Raw genomic sequence first — 22854 nt, forward strand, 5'->3', positions numbered from 1 at the left:
CTCACTCAGGGCTGTGTCTATGCTAATAGGGAAGATCGTCACCGGTTATAGGAGGGGCTTCTCCCTATGATGACGCCATGAACACGTAACAGAAAAGCATTATAGGTCCTCTTTAAGAAACGGAGGAATGCATTGAACTGCATTCTCACAGACACTGACATTAAGTTGTAAATAAATTAAAAAGTTCCTCAAGTGAAAGGTTTTACCTATGAGAATGAGGATGCACACCAGCAGTGCGATGAGAGCGCCGGGGCTGAGCGCAGCGGACATGACGTAGGCTGTGGCGTTGCAGGACTGAATGGCTCCATCCGTGTCACAGCCGCACACGTGGATGGTGAGTGTGCCCGTGCTGCTGAGGGCCGGAGGGCCGCTGTCCACCACCAGAATAGGCAACAGGTACACGTTCTGCTCCTGACGGTTGAATCCAGAGCGCTGCGTCCTTATGCCGGCTGTGTTGTCTACAGAGTCAGTGAGAGGAGAGAACAGAACTTATTCATACGTTTTATTCAAAATCTGCATTATTTTATTATTATTGAAAATAAGTGAAAAAATGCAAAAAACATTTTGCACTATACCATCACTTTACCATGGTAAAGAGACATAATAAAAAGCAATATAATTAAATTTTTTTTGTATATTTAGAAGTCCAGAAGTAAAAAAAAAAAAAAGAAAAAACATTAAAAAAAAAGAAAAGAAAGAAAGAAATACTTTTCAGCAAGGACACATTAAGTTGATCATATATGTCAGTAAAGACGTCTATATTGTCACAAGAACTTTTTTTTTTTTCAAATAAATGCTGCTTTTTTAAACTTATTATTTTTATATAAATATATATAAAAAATGAAAATAAAAAAAATAAAATAATAAAATATATATATATATATATATATATTTTAAAATACTAATCATATTTCACAATATTACTGTTTTTACTGTGTTTAAAAATTGCAGACTTGGTGAGCAGAAGAGACTTATATATAATAATAAACCTACATATAAGTACATACTGTATATAGTAGTGGTAAAAATATATGTCCGGCCTTTGAAAATTGACATCTTCACCCTTTATTCAAATGTTATTAAAAAATTGTTAAAGATTTTTAAAAAAATGTATGTCTTTTAATGTTTTTGCAGCTCACAAAGGCTACATTTATTTGATCAAAAATATAGCAAATACAGTAATATTGTGAAATATTATTACAATTTAAATAGGTGATTGTCTATTTGAATATATTTTTAAAACATACTTTATTTTTGTGTTGATAAAGTTGAATTTTCACGATCATGGGACACTGAAGGCTGGAGTAATAGCTGCTGAAAACTGAGCTTTGCATCACAGGAATAAATTACATTTTAACATATATTACAATAGAAAGCACTTATTTTAAATAGTAAACTTTTATAAGTAATGCATTACAATATTGCATTACTCCCTAAAAAAGTGTTACTCGAAGTAATGAAAAGTAATGCATTACGTTACTTTTGCTATTCTGGATTAAAGAATAATAGGTTACAGGCAAAATAAGTTCAACACTTTTATTTCTAAGTCTCATTTAAAGTCATTTTTGCTTATTAGTATGGTTTAATTAGATAATTGGTTGTTGGTTAATAAAGTGAGATTAAATACATAAAGTATATTTGTGTAATTTAATATTGTTAATTATTACAGGTTTGCATAAAATTCTGGGATTTCATTTCATTTTTTCACAGTTTTTATTCATTTTGAGGAATACTGAATGTTTTTGTGCAAGTGAGATGAGTAAATGCATGTTCACATTTAGTCTAAAACAACAATAGCCATCACTCTCACACAGCGTACACAACACCAGGAAAAGGAGCGCTGGCAGTCAATAAATGTAAAAAAGTAACTTATTTTAAAAAGTAACGTAGATATTTTGTTGTAAATTGAAAAAGTAATGCGTTACTTTATTAGTTACTTAAGAAAAGTAATCTGATTACATAACTCAAGTTGTAATGCGTTACTTGTAATGCGTTAAAGTCAATCATTTTTTTCTATCATAAACTTAACTCATTGCAAACTTTATTTAGAAAGAAACAGCAAGTCTAAAGTTCTCCAAAACTGCCCAAAAGCTTTTACAGCCAGCTGCTGAAACGCCAGATGTATAAATGTGACTAACACTGACAAACAGCAAAATACTGTGAAAAAACTACAGCAACAACTCAACTAATGGACTTGCACACAGGCACACCAGCCATCCTTCACGGAGGACATACATCACTGTCACCTACACCGCTAGAGCACGACTTACTGATAAATACAGCATGCGTTACAGGATCCGTTAGAGAGAGATGGGGAATTTTTGCTGAGTAAAAGCACTGTGACATTGTGACTTGACTGGATCAGTAAATCTTCTCTCAAAGGCATTCTCATTCTCATAAATATAGCAAACTCCATCAAGAAAGGCAACAAATCCATTTCCCTTTCTAAAGTCTAAAAACATAACCGGACAACAGCTGAGTTGTTTGCCCTGCAATGAGCTGAAGTAAATCCTGAGATGCATTTTAAAATGTGACGGAGACACAGTCATTGATTGGGTTATGTCAAATCTATCAACCAATCATTTATTAAAGAGCACAGAGCCGTGACCTTTCAATATTAATCTAGTTGGGACACGTCTTTCTGGCAAACACCTAAATGACAAAAAGAGGACGCAGAAGGAAACCATTGATTGAGTTCAGCACCTCGTATCAGCATTCAGATTAGCTTCATAATTGATTTCGAGTCATCAAAAGCTCTGAATCAAATTTAGTGCTTACGTTTATAAGGTTTTCTGCACTTTTTGACCGATGAATTGCTATGACCTTTCCAGACGTTGGATACAGATTTTTAAAATGATTCAATTCGCAAACAGGTTCTGAATGACTTGTTTGCGAACTGAATCATTTTAAAAATCATTTTCTGTGACACACAGAAAAAAAATCGCTCACAAATCGAGCAGGTTTTACTGTACATAATGACTGAACAATAACTAGCTGATGAAATATTGTAGAAAAGAGCTTTGGGATTTTATTCAAATCCATCATGTCCATCTGGAAATGGAAAACATGTAAACAAAATCCTATTGATGTGATTTTGCCAAATACAATATATATCATCTCTAAATTTCCATGCAGAGTTGAACTAATATGATATATATACACTACCGAACAAAAAGTTTGCAATTATTATGCTTTTTTTTTTAGGTGTTTTTGCAGCTCACAAAGGCTACATTTATTTGATCTAAAATATAGCAAATACAGTAATATTGTGAAATATTATTACAATTTAAATAGGTGATTGTCTATTTGAATATATTTTTAAAACATACTTTATTTTTGTGTTGGTAAAGCTGAATTTTCACGATCATGTGACACTGAAGGCTGGAGTAATAGCTGCTGAAAATTGAGCTTTGCATCACAGGAATAAATTACATTTTAACATATATTACAATATAAAACACATTTTAAATTGTAATATTTTTTCAAAATTTTTCTGTTTTCACTGTATTTTTAATCAAATAAATCCAGCCTTGGTGAGCAAAATAGACTTCTTTCAAAAACTCTCAAAATTAATTTTTGGTTCAAAAACTTCTGACCTGTAGTGTATAATCTAATAAAATACATTCCTAAAAAGTGGATGGACACTTGAGCCAAAATAACCACGAATGTCACAGCATTAGAAAATCCACTTAAGACACAGATACACACACTTGATCTGATGAATCACATTCACACATTTATACGAGTCCAAACACTTGTTTTGGGCATCAGTATTTGCCAGATGGAAACATATTGTAACGTTTCTGTTTCACAGGATCAGCCGACTGAGGGCAGAACAGTCAAACTCCTTTGAATACAGAATATGGAAAGAGAACAATGAAATCAAACCAGAACAAAACTTCCCGCTGATGCCAAAAAAATCCCCAAACAAACTGAGTAACAACGAACAATGCCCTCTGCCTGCGCTATATGTTCTGTTTCGACTAAAAGCACGCCAACAGGCAACTGGGGAGCAAACGGACACAGAAAATGTTAGTAGCATACGAGGGAAAGACAAATCAAATACTGGTGAGAGAAAACAGCCTGACTGGCTCCAGACGAGCTGTCCAAAATGAAAAAAACAAAAGATGTTTTGTTTGGAGTCGTCAATCAAATTCCCAATGTGCCAAACAGCTCTCTCTCTCTCTGGAAGGACTCGGATGTGGCTATTCAAAGCACAGAGTAACAGATGAATTTAATATTATGGTGAAAGGACAGTTGAATCAATAGCACATATAGCTAAAAAGTTTGACATACTAAAAAAACAGTTTGTCCTTGTGTCGGATCACAGAGGGAGAAGGTAACGCAGCGCTGCGGTGTCGAAGAAAAAGTGACAGATTCAATTTGACAGGTTGACAAATGTGTCCATGAAAACAGAAGTATGGGGATATGGGACGTGGGAGGATACAAAGTGTGTTCTTTTGAGTGTGCTTGAGAGGGGAAACCTGTGTAGGTGTCGTTTTAGGAGAGTTTCTGGGTCATATTTCATCCCGAATTCAAATGAGAGAAATGCTGTTATGCTCTGTTATACCACTTAAACAGACTGCAAATCCGTTTGGTGCCATTGGTAGTACAGAAGTCACACACTTCACCTTTTTTTTGAAAATTAAGTACATTTTCCCCAAAAAATACCATTACCATTATAGAAACAAATAATAGTAATAACAATCATAAAAATACTATAAAATGTATAAATATTATAAAAAATATTTTATTTATTTTATTGTTAATCAAGTATTATTAATTACTATTGTATTTAATATTAATAATATTTAATCATTTCAATATTAAATAATATTAATATTTTTACATGATAAATCACATAGATACACACATATAATTTTGTTAATTATAGAGAATTATGCATTAATATTATTTAATATTACTATTATTTGTAATGATTCATTAACAATGACATTTAATTGTTTTAATATTAAGTGTTATTATTACTTAATATTATTAAATATTATTTATACTTTTAATATATACATATATATACACATACACACAGGTGCTGGTCATATAATTAGAATATCATGAAAAAGTTCATTTTTTTATTGTAAATTATTTTTAAAAATGAAACTTTTATATATTCTAGATTCCCTACATGTAAAATAAAACATTACAAAATTTTTTTTTTTTTTTTTTTTTTTTTTTTTTTTTTTTGATGATTAGAGCATACAGCTCATGAAAGTCCAAAATCCAGTATCTCAAAATATTAGAATATTTCCTAAGATCAATCAAAAAATGGAACAGAAAAGTTCAAGTTCTTTAAAGTATGTTCATTTGTGCACTCAATACTTGGTTGGCAGCACATATTACAGCAAATGACTTGCTCCTAGCACAGATTACAGCATCAGTGAAGTGTGGCATGGAAGTGATCAGCCTGTGGCACTGCTGAGGCACTATTGAGCCTTCAGATCATCTGTATATTGTTGGATCGACTGTTTCTCATCTTTCTCTTGAAAATATCCCATAGATTCAGGAGTCAGGCATGTTGGCTGGCCAATAAAGCACAGTAATATCATGGTCAGCAAACCACTTGGAAGTGGTTTTTGCACTGTGGGCAGGTGCTAAAGTCCTGCTGGAACAGGAAATCAGCATCTCCATAAAGCTTGTCAGCAGATGGAAGCATAAAGTGCTCCAAAATCTCATTGACTTTGTACTTGATAAAACACAATGGACCAACACCAGCAGATGTCACGGCCCCCCAAATCATCAACAACTTCAGAAACTTCCCACTATACTTCAAGCAGCTTGGATTCTGTGCCTCTCCAGTCTTCCTTCAGACTCTGGGACCATGATTTCAACATGAAATGAAAAATTTACTTTTATCTGAAAAGAGGACTTTCGACCTCTGTTCTCTGTCCAGTTCTTTTTCTCCTTAGGTAAGATGCTTCTGATGTTGTTTCTGTTTCAGAAGTGGCTTGGTAGTCCTTTTCCTGAAGAGGTCTGAGTGTGGTGGCTCTTGATGCACTGACTCTGGCTTCATTTGACTCATTGTGAAGTTCTCCCAAGTGTTTGAATTGGCTTTACTTGACAGTATTCTCAAGCTTGTGGTCATCCCTGTTGCTTGTGCACCTTTGCCTACCCAATTTCTTCCTTCTAGTCAACTTTGCATTTAATATGCTTTGATACATCACTCTGTAAACAGCCACCACATTCAGTAATGACCATCTGTGACTTACTCTCTTTGTGGAGGGTGTCAATGATTGTCTCCTGGACCATTGCCAAGTCAGATGTCTTCCCCATTAGTGTGGTTTCAAAGAACAAGAGATACCCGGAATTTATACTGTAGGGATGGTCATTTAATGAAACTCAAATGTAAATACTATAATATATATACATTCACAAATATATAAATATTACTTATTAATACAATTAATTCAGCAATTGTTAATATGCTATCGCTCACAATGATTTGCATACTGCCTTGTAAATTTTTTTATTTCTCATTTTGTCTTATTCTACTACTGTTTGTGCTTGATCTTATCTTCCATAAATTACACTTCTGGTCTGTTTTCTTGACTTTGGGTTGAAATATGACCTGGAGGTTTCTTCATGAGATACACTCTTTTAATATCAATGCGCAGTTGCACAGTTTGTATTCTCACAGTGCTTTAGTAAACAAGAGCATTTCTAACAGCTATAGTTCGTTTGTGTGTCTCAGTGTGAGTGTTCGTATCACAGAGCGTGTCCCGCGCAGGGCTCTCCGCTCAAGCGTGCATGTATGTGTTTGTGTTTGTTCGGCCCTCAGCCACCCTCACGTGCTCCGCTGACATTTCCCTGGCTCTCCACAGCTGACATTTCCATCCTGTCAGATCAGTCTGGATTTGCCCAAGCGTCACATCAACTTACACACATCTCTAAAGAGGCCGGCAATAACACAATCCCGCTCGGCCTGACGGAGAAAAATGAAATGAAAAATATACATTTTGAGAGCTCTATCTATCTATCTATCTATCTATCTATCTATCTATCTATCTATCTATCTATCTATCTATCTATCTATCTATCTATCTATCTATCTATCTATCTATCTATCTATCTATCTATCTATCTATCTATCTATCTATCTATCTATCTATCTATCTATCTATCTATCTATCTGTCTATAATTTTATGTGCAATTTAATTAGGATTTTCAATGTTTATTTGCTAAACATTTGTCAACTTTAGCTCCAATTTTGGGTCTATAAATAATAATTCTTAAAGTCAAAATAATCAAAACAAAAGAATTCCCAGAACATAGCAGAAAACCCATGCATATGAATTGGACAGAAATATTAAATACCCCTCATTCTCTGTTTCCGAACACAAACACCAGATGCTACAACAGAAGGTGATGTCATAAAAGTGACAATGCGGCCTACCTCTCGGGAGCGTTCATGAAAGATTGCATTTGTCAAGTCAGACTTACACCAAAAGGTTTTTTTTTCTGCTCATATTGGTCTTTTCGGGAGAGCGGAAAACTTGGCTTGTACTTTTATGACACCTCATGCGGGTCAGAGATAGCCGAGCGTCCTGTCAAGGGAGTGTCATACACCGAAACAGCCTGGAGGAACTGCATCCATCTGATTATCCATGAGCGCAGAGTCAAAGATAAGGTGTCCACTTGGGGAAGTTTGCTCTAAGATCGTGTGAAAATGCTTTGTAGAAACTCACTCACTGGTCGGATGGTTTTTTGAAGTTCCTTTCTAACAGAACGTCAGACTCAACAAACAGATCTGATGTTTCTGTTTCGCCTAAAGATGGACAGACGGTTCAAGACTGTCCAACACGAAAGGATTAAGGGGAAGACTGTTTCACTCGTATTGATTTCTCCTTTGCAGGAGACTGTGGTCATCATGCCACACAGGAGTCAAAGGTGAAATGTCTGTGCAAAACCCAACAGGGACCATAGTTAAAATTCTGCTTCAATACTCATAACTGAGCCAAAGATAGTACAGTATATATATATATTAGAGATGCACGATACTAAATTTCTCCGCTGATACTGATTATCCAGAGTGATATCTGCCGATAACGATACTGATAGTTTGTGGGTTCTGCCTTTTATACCTTCTTTTAAATTAATGATAATTTCATTATAATTAATAATTAATCATTATATTTTGAAAGAAATGCAAATAAAAATTATATTCTGTACTCCATCATCAACTTGTTTCAGAGTAACTGGTATCAGTTATAAACAATCACGTCACTCAAATTAATATTAACACACATTACCTAAATTCTGAAGATTAAATTAATATTTCTTAACTTTCTGAATGTTATTAATTCATATAATTACTATTTATAGTGAAAATCAAACTGGTTTCTTAACATTTTCTTTACACAAATCACAAATTCAGTGCTTTTTCCAGCTCTCTTTTGATTGACAGGATATATCGGCCCTGACTATCATCTTTTTTTATCGGTTTATCGGTTATCGATTATTGGCCGATATATCGGTGCATCTCTAATATATATACAGTCAAACCAAAATTTATTCAGACACCTTGAACATTTCATTATTCACTATAGTTTACATAAATGGTAATAAAATATGACAAGATCTCAGAGTTAAACTGTGTCAGAAAAAAATGATCTTAATTATGTCAGATAACACTTAAGCAAAACATGGTCAGGTCAAAGTGTCTGAATAATCTTTGGTTCCAAATTTTTATTAAAATTACTGATAGTCCACTGTATGAATAATTTTTGGGTATAATATGTCACAGTTTACTTTATTTGGCTATCCTCACTTACATAAATTAACTATAGTGTCCTGTACCCACTAGTAAAAAAAATATCAAATATGTCTGAAAAAAATTTGTTTAACATTATGAATTTCATATATGTGAAATACGTATATATGTGAAAAACATATATATACATATACATATACATATATATATGTATGCATTAACTTGCACCTTTTCTGATTTTATCTGTAAATGTGAATAGATAAATGCAATAGATAATAGATACACCTCTGATCAAACGTTTGGTTTCATTAAGATTTTTTAAATGTTTTTAAAAGCGTTCTCTTGTGCTCATGTACCAAAGCTGCTTTTATTTGATAAAAAAAAACAGTCAAAATTGAGAATTTTTTTCTATACGAATATATAGTAAAATGCAATTTATTTTGTTGATCAAAGCAGAATTTTCAGCATCCTTACTCCAGTCTTCAGTATCACATGACCCTTCAGAAATCATTCTAATATGATGATTTGCTGCTCAAGAAACAGTTATGATTATTATCAATGTTGAAAACAGTTGTGCTGCTTCATATTTTGGTGGAAGTTTGGGGTAATAAATTATTACTTTGAAACAGCAAGGATGTATTAAATTGAATGAATGTGACAGTAAAGATATCTATTTATATTTAAGTTACAAAAGATTCTATTTCAAATAAACAATTTCATCAAAGACATCAAAAAAATCCTGACAAATCAGTTTTCATCACTGATAATAATGACCATTATTAATAATCATCAAATCAGCATGATTTCTTAAAGATCACGTGACACTGAAGACTGCAGTAATTATTCCAAACTTTAATGTAAATGCAATAGATAAAATCAGTATTCATGCATGTAAAAGAAAACTTTCCAAAGCATCCAAAATGTATAATAAGAAGGTAAAGATCCAGTCTCTCACCCTTGATGTCCCATAGCGTAAAGTGGCGGTTGTTGGAGGCCTCAGGTGCCAGAGTGAAGTAGAATCGATGTCCAGACTGCGGTTCATCCCTGTCCACCACGCTGATGGTGTGAATGAGCTGCAGAGAGACAGAAAGAGATTTTAATAAACCTCAGTGTGTGCGTCGTCCAAGAGCGTACATGCATGGTCCTCAAATCACATGTGTTGTTACTTTACTAAGTGATTAGATGAAGCATTTTCACCTGCTGGATCATAAAACCCCACAGATGCACCTTGAAGGAACGTAGATGAGATTGCATGTCTACTCATATTTACTAGTCGACTACTCCTCCAGAAAAGTAGCCGACAAGTCAATATATACATGATGTAGATGACTCACTGCACACCGTGCGGTTTCAGCAGTCTTTGCTGTTTCTGGCAAGTCCAATGCTGTGTTAGTCTAGAGTACATCCACATGTTGAGATGATACCGGTGACAAACAAAAGTCTGCACATCTACATCGCCAGGTTCATGCAGCTGGTGTTGTCACAAACGGTGCAAACACAAGTCATGTTGCACTTGCTTATGGCAATTTGAAGGGAAGTTTGGGACCTACTTTATATTACGCGGGCTTAACTACTATGTGCTTGCATAGTAAGTACAATGTACTGTGCAGGAGCTGCAGACATCTTTTCTTCCAAAAAAATGTAACAACAAAAATGCCCTTTTTGTCATATTTTGCTAAAACTACACTGAGATCTCTGGGCTTCTAGGCTTTCGAATTACAGGTTCTGTGATAAATCTGAAGTGCAAGTCGAAGAAGAAGTTGTCGCAGTGAGAGTGGGTGTACTTGTGAGAGGCATCGGGCCCAGTTACTACATTAGCCGGTTTGTGAGACAACAGATGGAAGCGTTTAGGAGGGTGGGAGAAACAGAAGCACAGGAAAGAGAGGGAGTGGGCGGCACTTCAGACAATCCCGCTAAAATTCCCATGTTCTCTCGTTGCTCATTTCTCATTACACGGTCATCAAAAGGCTCGCACGGCATTTGTGTCAATTTTTAGGGAGGGTGATAGGAAATCCAAAAGTGTAATTAGAGGAGAGAGGAAAAAAAAAAAAGTAAATTAAAATTCTTTTTGCAAAGTCTTTCCCTGCTCCCTAAAGTACAAATGAAGTCAGAGAGGAACACTCACGCTTCCTCGGATTGGAAAATGAAAAGGAAACACACACACACACACACACACACACACACACACACACACGGAAAGTGAAAGCAAGGACAAATGCTTGTAGTATACTCAAAGGAGACCACACACGAACACTGATGTTTTCCCTTCAAAATGATTAAAGCTGGAGTTTCCGAGAGTGGCAAAGTGCTTGTCTTTAAGCCTCAATCCTCGAGGACGCAGTCAGCGTGCAGCGCTCCTGGGGACGAGAAACCAACAATTCACTGGGATTTTAAAGAAATATTTCACCTAAAACTGAACATTCTGTCATTATTCGCTCACTCATTTTTCATTTCAAACCTGTATGCTATGTTATTTTTTGTGCAACATTTTTTCATACTTACCATAGCTTTCAGGCTCCAAAAAGCACTTGTGCACTATATTCCATGTCTTACAAAGTCACATGATAATTTATGAAATTTAAGTCTTAATTCTGCATTTTTGAAATCATGACTTTTACACATTTGGCAGATACGTTTATCCAAAGCGATTTGCATTGCCGTCAAGCTATAAATAAATATATAATAATAAATTAATAATTATAAATAACAGCTTCCACATGTCATTTTAAAAATCACAGATTTGAAGGGAAACTATCACATAATGATGTTATTTACCACTGCGGTAACCAACGTACACACTTTTAATGTTATTTACAGTATGTTACTGCCCTGAGGTGCTGATATCCATCTAATGTTAGAGCTGGACGGCACATTTACTCATGCTGGTTTGAAGCCCACTGACTGTCAGTCACGCTCACATGGAAACATATTCTGGCACAGAAACAGACCTCAGTGTTAACATTCATTCACGGCTGTGCACTCAGTGCTGTTATCGCAGGCTGTGAGCTGCAGGCAGTCTTGCCAATCATTACGAGGGTAAGTTAAGGTAAAGAAGCCTTGTGTGAAATCTTACTTCTTGTTCCTTTGTGCTAAACACATGTAACCTTCAGCTATATCTTAAAAATGTATTTTCTGTCAAAACAGTGGCAGTGTGAACTTACTGCATGCTTAGGAGTCCAGTCTGGGTCATGTCTAGATGCAATCCATCCACCCATCCATCCGTACATCCATCCGTACATCAATCCATCCATCCATCCATCCATCCATCCATCCATCCATCCATCCATCCATCCATCCATCCATCCATCCATCTGTACATCCATCCACCCATCCATCCAACCATCCATCCATCCATCCACCCATCCATCCAACCATCCATCCATCCATCCATCCATCCATCCACCCATCCATCCATCCATCCATCCATCCATCCATCCATCCATCCATCCATCCATCCATCCATCCGTACATCCATCCATCCATCCATCCACCCATCCATCCAACCATCCATCCGTACATCCATCCATCCATCCAGACATCCATCCATCCATCCATCCATCCATCCATCCATCCATCCATCTGTACATCCATCCACCCATCCATCCAACCATCCATCCATCCATCCATCCATCCATCCATCCATCCATCCATCCATCCATCCACCCATCCATCCAACCATCCATCCACCCATCCACCCATCCATCCATCCATCCATCCATCCATCCATCCATCCATCCATCCATCCGTACATCCATCCATCCATCCATCCACCCATCCATCCAACCATCCATCCGTACATCCATCCATCCATCCATCCATCCATCCACCCATCCATCCATCCATCCATCCATCCATCCATCCATCCATCCATCCATCCATCCATCCATCCATCCATCCATCCATCCATCCATCCATCCATCCATCCATCCATCCATCCATCCATATATATATATACACAATATATCATAATTTTACATTTTTTTCACTTTTAACTTCAAAGAAACCTGGATGCTTCAAAATTTTGATCCACAAGTTTGAACAAATTTGAAAATTTTGAAAAAAAGAGATTAATTTAATCAATAGAAACTTACAATAATATGTTAGCTGAACAACATCAGTGAATTTAAGTTAGAAAAAAAAAGTTGAATGAAAGTGAATGAAAAACACTTTTACAGCATGCATCAATCTTGATTAAAAATAATGTCCACATATATTAATTCCCTTTTTTAACAGTAAAAGCTATATAACATTACTTCTGTTGTCGATGATAGCTAATGCATTTCACCACTGCAACATCTTCACCCTTATTGTAAAGTGTTGCCAATGATAAAATAACTAACTTTCATGGAGGGACAAATGAACAATTGAAGTATAGTGGTCCAACATCAAAACTAATCAGCTGTGACCAGCATAGACATTCATTTGGAACATAATTAAACGACCAGGACTTCTTGATATTAGAGTAAAACTCCAGGTGTTGAAACTCCAAATATAACTCTGGGAGTACTTGCAGCTGATAATGTTTATGTTGATTCCATCCACAGCAGCTTTAAACTAAACTCTAGCCTATTCTCCCCATCATTATTCGCAACGCTCCACTTCTGTCTGCAGTTGATAATGCATACGCTACGGCAATGGCAGGTCGCGTTTAAGACCCTTTAATCAACATGCCGTACTCCAGTGACTTTTTCTGGGGTATAGAAAAACTGCATAAAGAGCGTTACACAAACTCCAGCAACATGACTGAAGAGGGGGAGTAAACGAAACAGATGTTATATTTTTAAGATGTTTGTTTATTGGTCTCTTCCCAGCTTGAAAGAGAAGTTTTGCTGAATTCCCGCTGAGTGCCTTCCAAACATCCCTCATCTACTGCATCGGATTAAGCTAGTGCTGTGGATGAAATGCTGCCCACAACTTTAAGGTTGGGAACTGGGAAGCGTTGCTTTCATTATTTTCATGGTGTTTGGATGTGTTAACACTTCTTAAACCATATTACTTCACTGATGCACCACTACTGAACAAGTGACTCTTAGGAACCGAGTCTTTTCTAAGAATCTGAGAAAATAGAATATTTAATATTTAAAATATTTACATTCATGCAAAATTCATGCATTTTTTACTTTTTTAAATTTTTTTAACAATTTTTTATCAGATAGATATTTGATCATAAAAAGATCCAGTTTAAATGTCTTCCAAGATGGGTAAAAACAAAATGAATATAAATATAACATACATTAATTAATCTTTATAGTAGTCATTTGAACGATCGAAATGCAAAGTGGCTAATTGTACATATATTCAGAAATTGGTTTCATACTTAAGAGAGCGTAACAAATTACTCGCTGAAACAGTCACTGGAGTCGTCTTGTTTCCTCATAATTTCAAAAAGCATCATTAATTGATTCAAAAATATAGGACGGTCTGGTGGATGAAAAATAAGTGGGAAGCTGAAAAGGAAAGCAATTTCAGAGCAGTGCAAGTTTGACATATATGTTGAAGAAATGTTTTTCTTTTTTTTCTTTAGAATATCGCGCGCTGATTAATCATTGACATTAACAGGAATATGCTTTAAAGGGATAGTTCACTGATAGTTCATCATTTACTCACCCTTATGTTGCTGCAAACCTGTAGGAGATTCTTTCTTCTGCTAAACACAAAAGAAGATTGTTAGTAACCAGACAGTTGACGGCAGACATTAACTTCCATAGTAGTAAAAAAAAAAAAAAATAGTCAATGGCTGCCGTCAACTTTCTTCAAAATATCTTCTTTTGTGTTCAACAGAAGAAAAGAAACTCACTGGAACAATGTGAAGGTTAGTAAATGATGACAACATTTTCATTTTTGGGTAAACTATTCCTTTAAGAAATTAAACAGGGTCAATTCTTCATGTTGGCTTTAAGGCACCAGAGTTGTTAATTGGAACAATCCCATTCCTCCTATTTTGTGACCCTCATTTGTTTAATGAGCTATTGTTGGGCTTGTAAAAAAAAAAAAAAAAAAAAAAAAAAATGAAGTAAACAAGGTTAAATGAGAAACTCCATGAAGAAGAATAAATGAATGCACTGAACACTGTTTTCTTAACAAACGTTAATTGTGATGCCAAGGACAGAAACAACAAAAGGTCATATATGATATTTCCAATTTTGAGGGCAAAATTAATGCCTGAGGGGGTTTCTGGAGGGAAAGGGGTGGGATGGGAAAACGGAGAAAGAAACAGGGACTTCTGAGAAAGATAGACGGAGAGAAAAATAATGTGAAGGAGGGAAAGATTGTAAGAGAGAACCACTGTGTGGGAGTTTATTGAGTGGCAAACACAGCTCCCTCAAGCAAAATCATCTAATTAGATTTCCATCCAACAGCCCCCTCATGACCTCTTAAGCTGCACGAGGCTTGGAAAGTGAGAAGCCAAGAGTCTCCCAAAAGTCTTGCACATTCTCCAGAGTCTTGCAGGACCAAAGGCCCTCTGCGAAAGTCTTCCTCCTTCACACAGAGGAGGAGGATGTTGACCTCCGAAATGGAACAGAGAAGTTCAAGAGTTTTAATTCCGTAAGTTTAAATGTGCGTGAAATATCCACCAGCAGGAGGGTAGCTAATTGTAAGTAGTTAGTGGAGGCAATAATTAAACCTGGGTTTACATAGTGCTTGGAAAACCTGGAAATATTAAGCTGTGATTTCCAGGCCAAGCAAAGTCAAAGAAATGAATAAAATATTTAACAACTCGTGGACAAATACAGTGTAAATAAAGAATCCTCTAATTACTGTGTGCTCTGCTTCAAAATATTTAATTGGCTAGAAATTGATCTTAATGAGTGCAATCAGTGTAAAATAATTTCCAGTAAAAATCCATGTCATCATAAATGATAGCATGGAAAATCACTGATCAAAAAGTGTCAAACATGTTTCCGCCATGAAAAAAAAAAAAAAAAGTAATTGCAATTTTTTATCTCACGATTCAGACTATTTTTCTCAGATATGCAAGTTATAAAGTCAGAATTGCATGATATAAACTCACAATTGCATGTTATAACGTCAGACTTGCAAGATATAAACAATTCTAAGTTGCAATATTGACTTTATAAGATGCAAGTCTGCAGATGCAATTCTGACTTTATATAATGCAAATCTGACTTTATAACTATAGCGAGCTTAAATGTCACAATTTGCGATTTGTGCAATTACCTTTTTATTTTTTTTATATAGTGGCAGAAACAAGCTTCCATATAAACATGCTCTCGTTTCTAGTGTTGGGAAATCTGATTCATTTTAGAGAATCAGTTCATTCACATGATTCATTCCATTAAAGTGATAAAAAAAAAAAAAAAAAAAAAAAAAAGATTTGAGTCCCTCAGTGCCACTTAAAAACAAAATTAAATCAATTATCAATTCAGTAAAAAATTAACAAATGCATCCTAAAAATGCAATAAAAGAGCTATGCAATACAAATCCTATAAAAGTTGCATTTAAAATTATTTTATTGTTATGCTTAACTACATTTATAGACATTAAAATTAAACAAACAATTAAACATTATCAGCAGCAGTTCCTTTGAGGAGGCAAGAGAGGGTAAGCCTAAAAAAATATATATAAATATATATATAAAAAAACAAAAAATAAATAAATAAAAAAACATTAACTAAAGCAATAAAAATTAAATACTCTTCCATTTCCTAATGGACACAACTCTGATGTGGATTCACTACATAAATGCCAGAACAGGCTTACCGCACACAGACTCCTCTCATTACTAGTAAATCAAAATTGATATTTTAATGACAATGCACCATTTACTACCATCCAAAATGCAAAAAGGAGAATAAGTGTAATTTGCCTCCTTCACGCATTACTATCCCTCATTATCACAGCTGACCTTTCAGATACTCTTCAATTCACACTTCATATGTCAGCCTCCTCAGAGGACACTGCAAATACAAACCCGATTCCAAAAACGTTGGGACACTGTACAAATTGTGAATAAAAACAGAATGCAATGATGTGGAAGTTTCAAATTTCAATATTTTATTCAGAATACAACATAGATGACATATCAAATGTTTAAACTGAGAAAATGTTAAGGGAAAAATAAGTTGATTTTAAATTTCATGGCACCAACACATCTCAAAAAAGTTGGGACATGTTTACCACTGTGTGGCATCCCCTCTTCTTTTTATAACAGTCTGCAAACGTCTGGGGACTAAGGAGACAAGTTGCTCAAGTTTAGGAATAGGAATGTTGTCCCATTCTTGTCTAATACAGGCTTCTAGTTGCTCAACTGTCTTAGGTCTTCTTTGTCGCATCTTCCTCTTTATGATGCGCCAAATGTTTTCTATGGGTGAAAGATCTGGACTGCAGGCTGGCCATTTCAGAACCCGGATCCTTCTTCTACGCAGCCATGATGTTGTAATTGATGCAGTATGTGGTCTGGCATTGTCATGTTGGAAAATGCAAGGTCTTCCCTGAAAGAGACGACGTCTGGATGGGAGCATATGTTGGTCTAGAACTTGGATATACCTTTCAGCATTGATGGTGCCTTTCCAGATGTGTAAGCTGCCCATGCCACATGCACTCATGCAACCCCATACCATCAGAGATGCAGGCTTCTGAACTGAGCGCTGATAACAACTTGGGTTGTCCTTGTCCTCTTTAGTCCGGATGACATGGCATCCCAGTTTTCCGAAAAGAACTTCAAATTTTGATTCGTCTGACCACAGAACAGTTTTCCACTTTGCCACAGTCCATTTTAAATGAGCCTTGGCCCAGAGAAAACACCTGCACTTCTGGATCATGTTTAGATATGGCTTCTTTTTTGACCTATAGAGTTTTAGCCGACAACGGCGAATGGCACGGTGGATTGTGTTAACTTCAAACTTTTTGCAATTTTTCTCTGAGTAACTCCTTTCTGATATTGCTCCACAACTTTTGGCCGCAGCATTGGGGGAATTGGTGATCCTCTGCCCATCTTGACTTCGGAGAGACACTGCCACACTGAGAGGCTCTTTTTATACCCAATCATGTTGCCAATTGACCTAATAAGTTGCAAATTGGTCCTCCAGCTGTTCCTTATATGTACATTTAACTTTTCTGTTCTCTTATTGCTACCTGTCTCAACTTTTTTGAAATGTGTAGCTCTCATGAAATCCAAAATGAGCCAATAATTGGCATGATATTTCAAAATGTCTCATTTTAAACATTTGATATGTTATCTATATTCTATTGTGAGTAAAATATAAAATATTGAAAAATATTGTATTCCTTTTTTATTCACATTTTGTACAGTGTCCTAACATTTTTGGGATCAGGTTTGTATATCTATTTATATGTGAATTTAAAATATGATTTATTTAAATATTACATTGAAAATGTATTTTGTTTTTAAAAGTGGCAAAGTTTTGTTAGTTACTGATAAATAGTTAGAAATTGATCAATAATTTTGTCAGATAAATACCTAAACCAAGTTTAGTGTTTTGTTCTTCCCTCATATTTAAAATCTATAAAACGCTTTCCTCATATTTTGATGGTTCAATCGAACTTGTAGGGTCATTAAAACCCAATATCACCTCCGGACATCACTTTTGGCCACTACTGTATGTATTTTTAATGAAATGAGGATGGGAACATTTTCATTCTTGGCTGTAGGAGTGGACTGAACACTATACAGTGTATGTGTCACCATATGAGCGGGATCCAATCCATCTCCACAGCCGTCTGCGTGTGCATGCGTGTGCATGAGAGCGCGAGTGTACTTTTCCCCTCAAACATTAGTCATCTAGCTGGGACTGTCCCGAGGGAGGACCAGACCCTTGTGATCTGTCACGGAGAGCCGCTCGCTGCCGTTTGATGTCTTGTGTGGAGTTGACAGGCCTCTCGTCCCCGGGCCGTTCTTAGTATTTGCCTTTCCACCCGGCCTTTCCCTGCACATGCGACACTATATGATATCTGTCTCTTCTCATCCGATCAGGCCCGCACGCTCAAATACCACAGGGTTACGAGTGGAATGCCACACGCTCAGACTGCTTCACATGTCAATCTGAACAAGGCTCAGGCATGTAGATGATGTAAGATAATGAACCAGATCATGAATGGGACACGCCGTGAATCAGAGACCTCGAGAAGGGAACTTCAAACGTCTCTTTGTTCATTTGTGTCTTTTGTAAATCCATCTAAGGTAATTGTGGGTAAACACATCACTTATTGTGGCAGAAATGTGAATTTAGGTAGAAAAAAAATGGTAACAGTTTACAATAATCCAATGCATTAACTAACAATGAGCAATGCAGAATTTATTCATCTTTGTTAAGATTGCTTAATAAAAAATACAGCTGTACATGCTCTAAACATATATTATGGTACATGCCCTAAAAATACAGCATAGTACCATGGTACATGCCCTAACAATACACGATAGTACCTTATTAAATGCCCTAAAAATACACCATAGTACCATGGCACATGTCTTAAAATTACACCATAGTACCATGGAATATGCCCTAAAAATATAGCATACAAGTACCATGGTACATGCCCTAAAAACACACCATAGTACCATATTAAATGTCCTAAAAGTACAGCATAGTACCATGGTATATGCCCAAAAATACACCATAGTCCCATGGTATAATATATTATGCCCTAAAAATATAGCATAGAAGTACCATGGTACATGCCCTAAAAATACACCAAAGTCCCATGGTATATGCCCTAAAAATATAGCATAGTACCATGGTATATGCCCTAAAAATACTCCATAGTACCATGGTATATGCCCTAAAAATACACCATAGTATCATGGTATATGCCCTAAAAATACACCATAGTACCATGGTATATGCCCTAAAAATATAGCATAGTACCATGGTATATGCCCTAAAAATACTCCATAGTACCATGGTATATGCCCTAAAAATACACCATAGTATCATGGTATATGCCCTAAAAATACTCCATAGTACCATGGTATATGCCCTAAAAATATAGCATAGTACCATGGTATATGCCCTAAAAATACTCCATAGTACCATGGTATATGCCCTAAAAATACACCATAGTATCATGGTATATGCCCTAAAAATACACCATAGTACCATGGTATATGCCCTAAAAATACACCATAGTACCATGGTATATGCCCTAAAAATATAGCATAGTACCATGGTATATGCCCTAAAAATACACCATAGTACCATGGTATATGCCCTAAAAATACACCATAGTACCATGGTATATGCCCTAAAAATACACCATAGTACCATGGTATATGCCCAAAAATATACCATAGTACCATGGTATATGCCCTAAAAATACACCATAGTACCATGGTATATGCCCAAAAATACACCATAGTACCATGGTATATGCCCTAAAAATACACCATAGTACCATGGTATATGCCCTAAAAATACACCATAGTACCATGGTATATGCCCTAAAAATACACCATAGTACCATGGTATATGCCCAAAAATATACCATAGTACCATGGTATATGCCCTAAAAATACACCATAGTACCATGGTATATGCCCTAAAAATACACCATAGTACCATGGTATATGCCCTAAAAATACACCATAGTACCATGGTATATGCCCCAAAAATACACCATAGTACCATGGTATATGCCCTAAAAATATAGCATAGTACCATGGTATATGCCCTAAAAATACACCATAGTACCATGGTATATGCCCTGAAAATACACCATAGTACCATGGTATATGCCCTAAAAATACACCATAGTATCATGGTATATGCCCTAAAAATACACCATAGTACCATGGTATATGCCCTAAAAATATAGCATAGTACCATGGTATATGCCCTAAAAATACACCATAGTACCATGGTATATGCCCTAAAAATATACCATAGTACCATGGTATATGCCCTAAAAATACACCATAGTACCATGGTATATGCCCTAAAAATATAGCATAGTACCATGGTATATGCCCTAAAAATACACCATAGTACCATGGTACATGCTCTAAAAATACACCATAGTACCATATTAAATGTCCTAAAAATACACCATAGTACCATGGTATATGCCCTAAAAATATAGCATAGTACCATGGTATATGCCCTAAAAATACTCCATAGTACCATGGTATATGCCCTAAAAATACACCATAGTACCATGGTATATGCCCTAAAAATACACCATAGTATCATGGTATATGCCCTAAAAATACACCATAGTACCATGGTACATGCTCTAAAAATACACCATAGTACCATATTAAATGTCCTAAAAATACACCATAGTACCATGGTATATGCCCTAAAAATACACCATAGTACCATGGTATATGCCCTAAAAATATAGCATAGTACCATGGTATATGCCCTAAAAATACACCATAGTACCATGGTATATGCCCTAAAAATATAGCATAGTACCATGGTATATGCCCTAAAAATACACCATAGTACCATGGTACATGCTCTAAAAATACACCATAGTACCATATTAAATGTCCTAAAAATACACCATAGTACCATGGTATATGCCCTAAAAATATAGCATAGTACCATGGTATATGCCCTAAAAATACTCCATAGTACCATGGTATATGCCCTAAAAATACACCATAGTACCATGGTATATGCCCTAAAAATACACCATAGTATCATGGTATATGCCCTAAAAATACACCATAGTACCATGGTATATGCCCTAAAAATACACCATAGTACCATGGTATATGCCCTAAAAATATAGCATAGTACCATGGTATATGCCCAAAAATATACCATAGTACCATGGTATATGCCCTAAAAATACACCATAGTACCATGGTATATGCCCTAAAAATACACCATAGTACCATGGTATATGCCCTAAAAATACACCATAGTACCATGGTATATGCCCTAAAAATACACCATAGTATCATGGTATATGCCCTAAAAATACACCATAGTACCATGGTATATGCCCTAAAAATATACCATAGTACCATGGTATATGCCCTAAAAATACACCATAGTACCATGGTATATGCCCTAAAAATACACCATAGTACCATGGTATATGCCCAAAAATATACCATAGTACCATGGTATATGCCCTAAAAATACACCATAGTATCATGGTATATGCCCTAAAAATACACCATAGTACCATGGTATATGCCCAAAAATATACCATAGTACCATGGTATATGCCCTAAAAATATACCATAGTACCATGGTATATGCCCAAAAATATACCATAGTACCATGGTATATGCCCAAAAATACACCATAGTACCATGGTATATGCCCTAAAAATACACCATAGTACCATGGTATATGCCCAAAAATACACCATAGTACCATGGTATATGCCCAAAAATATACCATAGTACCATGGTATATGCCCAAAAATACACCATAGTACCATGGTATATGCCCTAAAAATACACCATAGTACCATGGTATATGCCCAAAAATATACCATAGTACCATGGTATATGCCCAAAAATACACCATAGTACCATGGTATATGCCCAAAAATATACCATAGTACCATGGTATATGCCCAAAAATACACCATAGTACCATGGTATATGCCCTAAAAATACACCATAGTACCATGGTATATGCCCAAAAATATACCATAGTACCATGGTATATGCCCTAAAAATACACCATAGTACCATGGTATATGCCCAAAAATATACCATAGTACCATGGTATATGCCCTAAAAATACACCATAGTACCATGGTATATGCCCAAAAATATACCATAGTACCATGGTATATGCCCTAAAAATACACCATAGTACCATGGTATATGCCCTAAAAATACACCATAGTACCATGGTATATGCCCTAAAAATACACCATAGTACCATGGTATATGCCCTAAAAATACACCATAGTATCATGGTATATGCCCTAAAAATATAGCATAGAAGTACCATGGTGCATGCCCTAAAAATACACCAAAGTCCCATGGTATATGCCCTAAAAATATAGCATAGAAGTACCATGGTACATGCTCTAAAAATACACCATAGTACCATATTAAATGTCCTAAAAATACAGCATAGTACCATGGTATATGCCCTAAAAATACACCATAGTACCATGGTACATGCACTAAAAATACACCATAGTACCATGGTATATGCCCTAAAAATAC

At 35.7% G+C, this 22854-nt stretch overlaps 1 protein-coding gene across 1 annotated transcript in view; it reads right to left on the reverse strand.

The window, feature by feature from the left end:
- The window catches only part of LOC137010751 (cadherin-22-like), a 120274-nt gene that overhangs the window by 13853 nt on the left and 83567 nt on the right, over positions 1 to 22854 (reverse strand). The window contains exons 9-10 of the mRNA XM_067373035.1: positions 9685 to 9802; positions 207 to 458 (exon numbers count right to left, since the gene is read on the reverse strand). Coding sequence (XP_067229136.1) covers positions 207 to 458; positions 9685 to 9802 — 370 coding nt within the window. The remainder of the gene's footprint in view (positions 1 to 206; positions 459 to 9684; positions 9803 to 22854) is intronic.

The sequence above is a fragment of the Chanodichthys erythropterus genome, chromosome 21 (genome assembly GCF_024489055.1).
Source record: "Chanodichthys erythropterus isolate Z2021 chromosome 21, ASM2448905v1, whole genome shotgun sequence".
Taxonomy (NCBI): Eukaryota; Metazoa; Chordata; class Actinopteri; order Cypriniformes; family Xenocyprididae; genus Chanodichthys; species Chanodichthys erythropterus.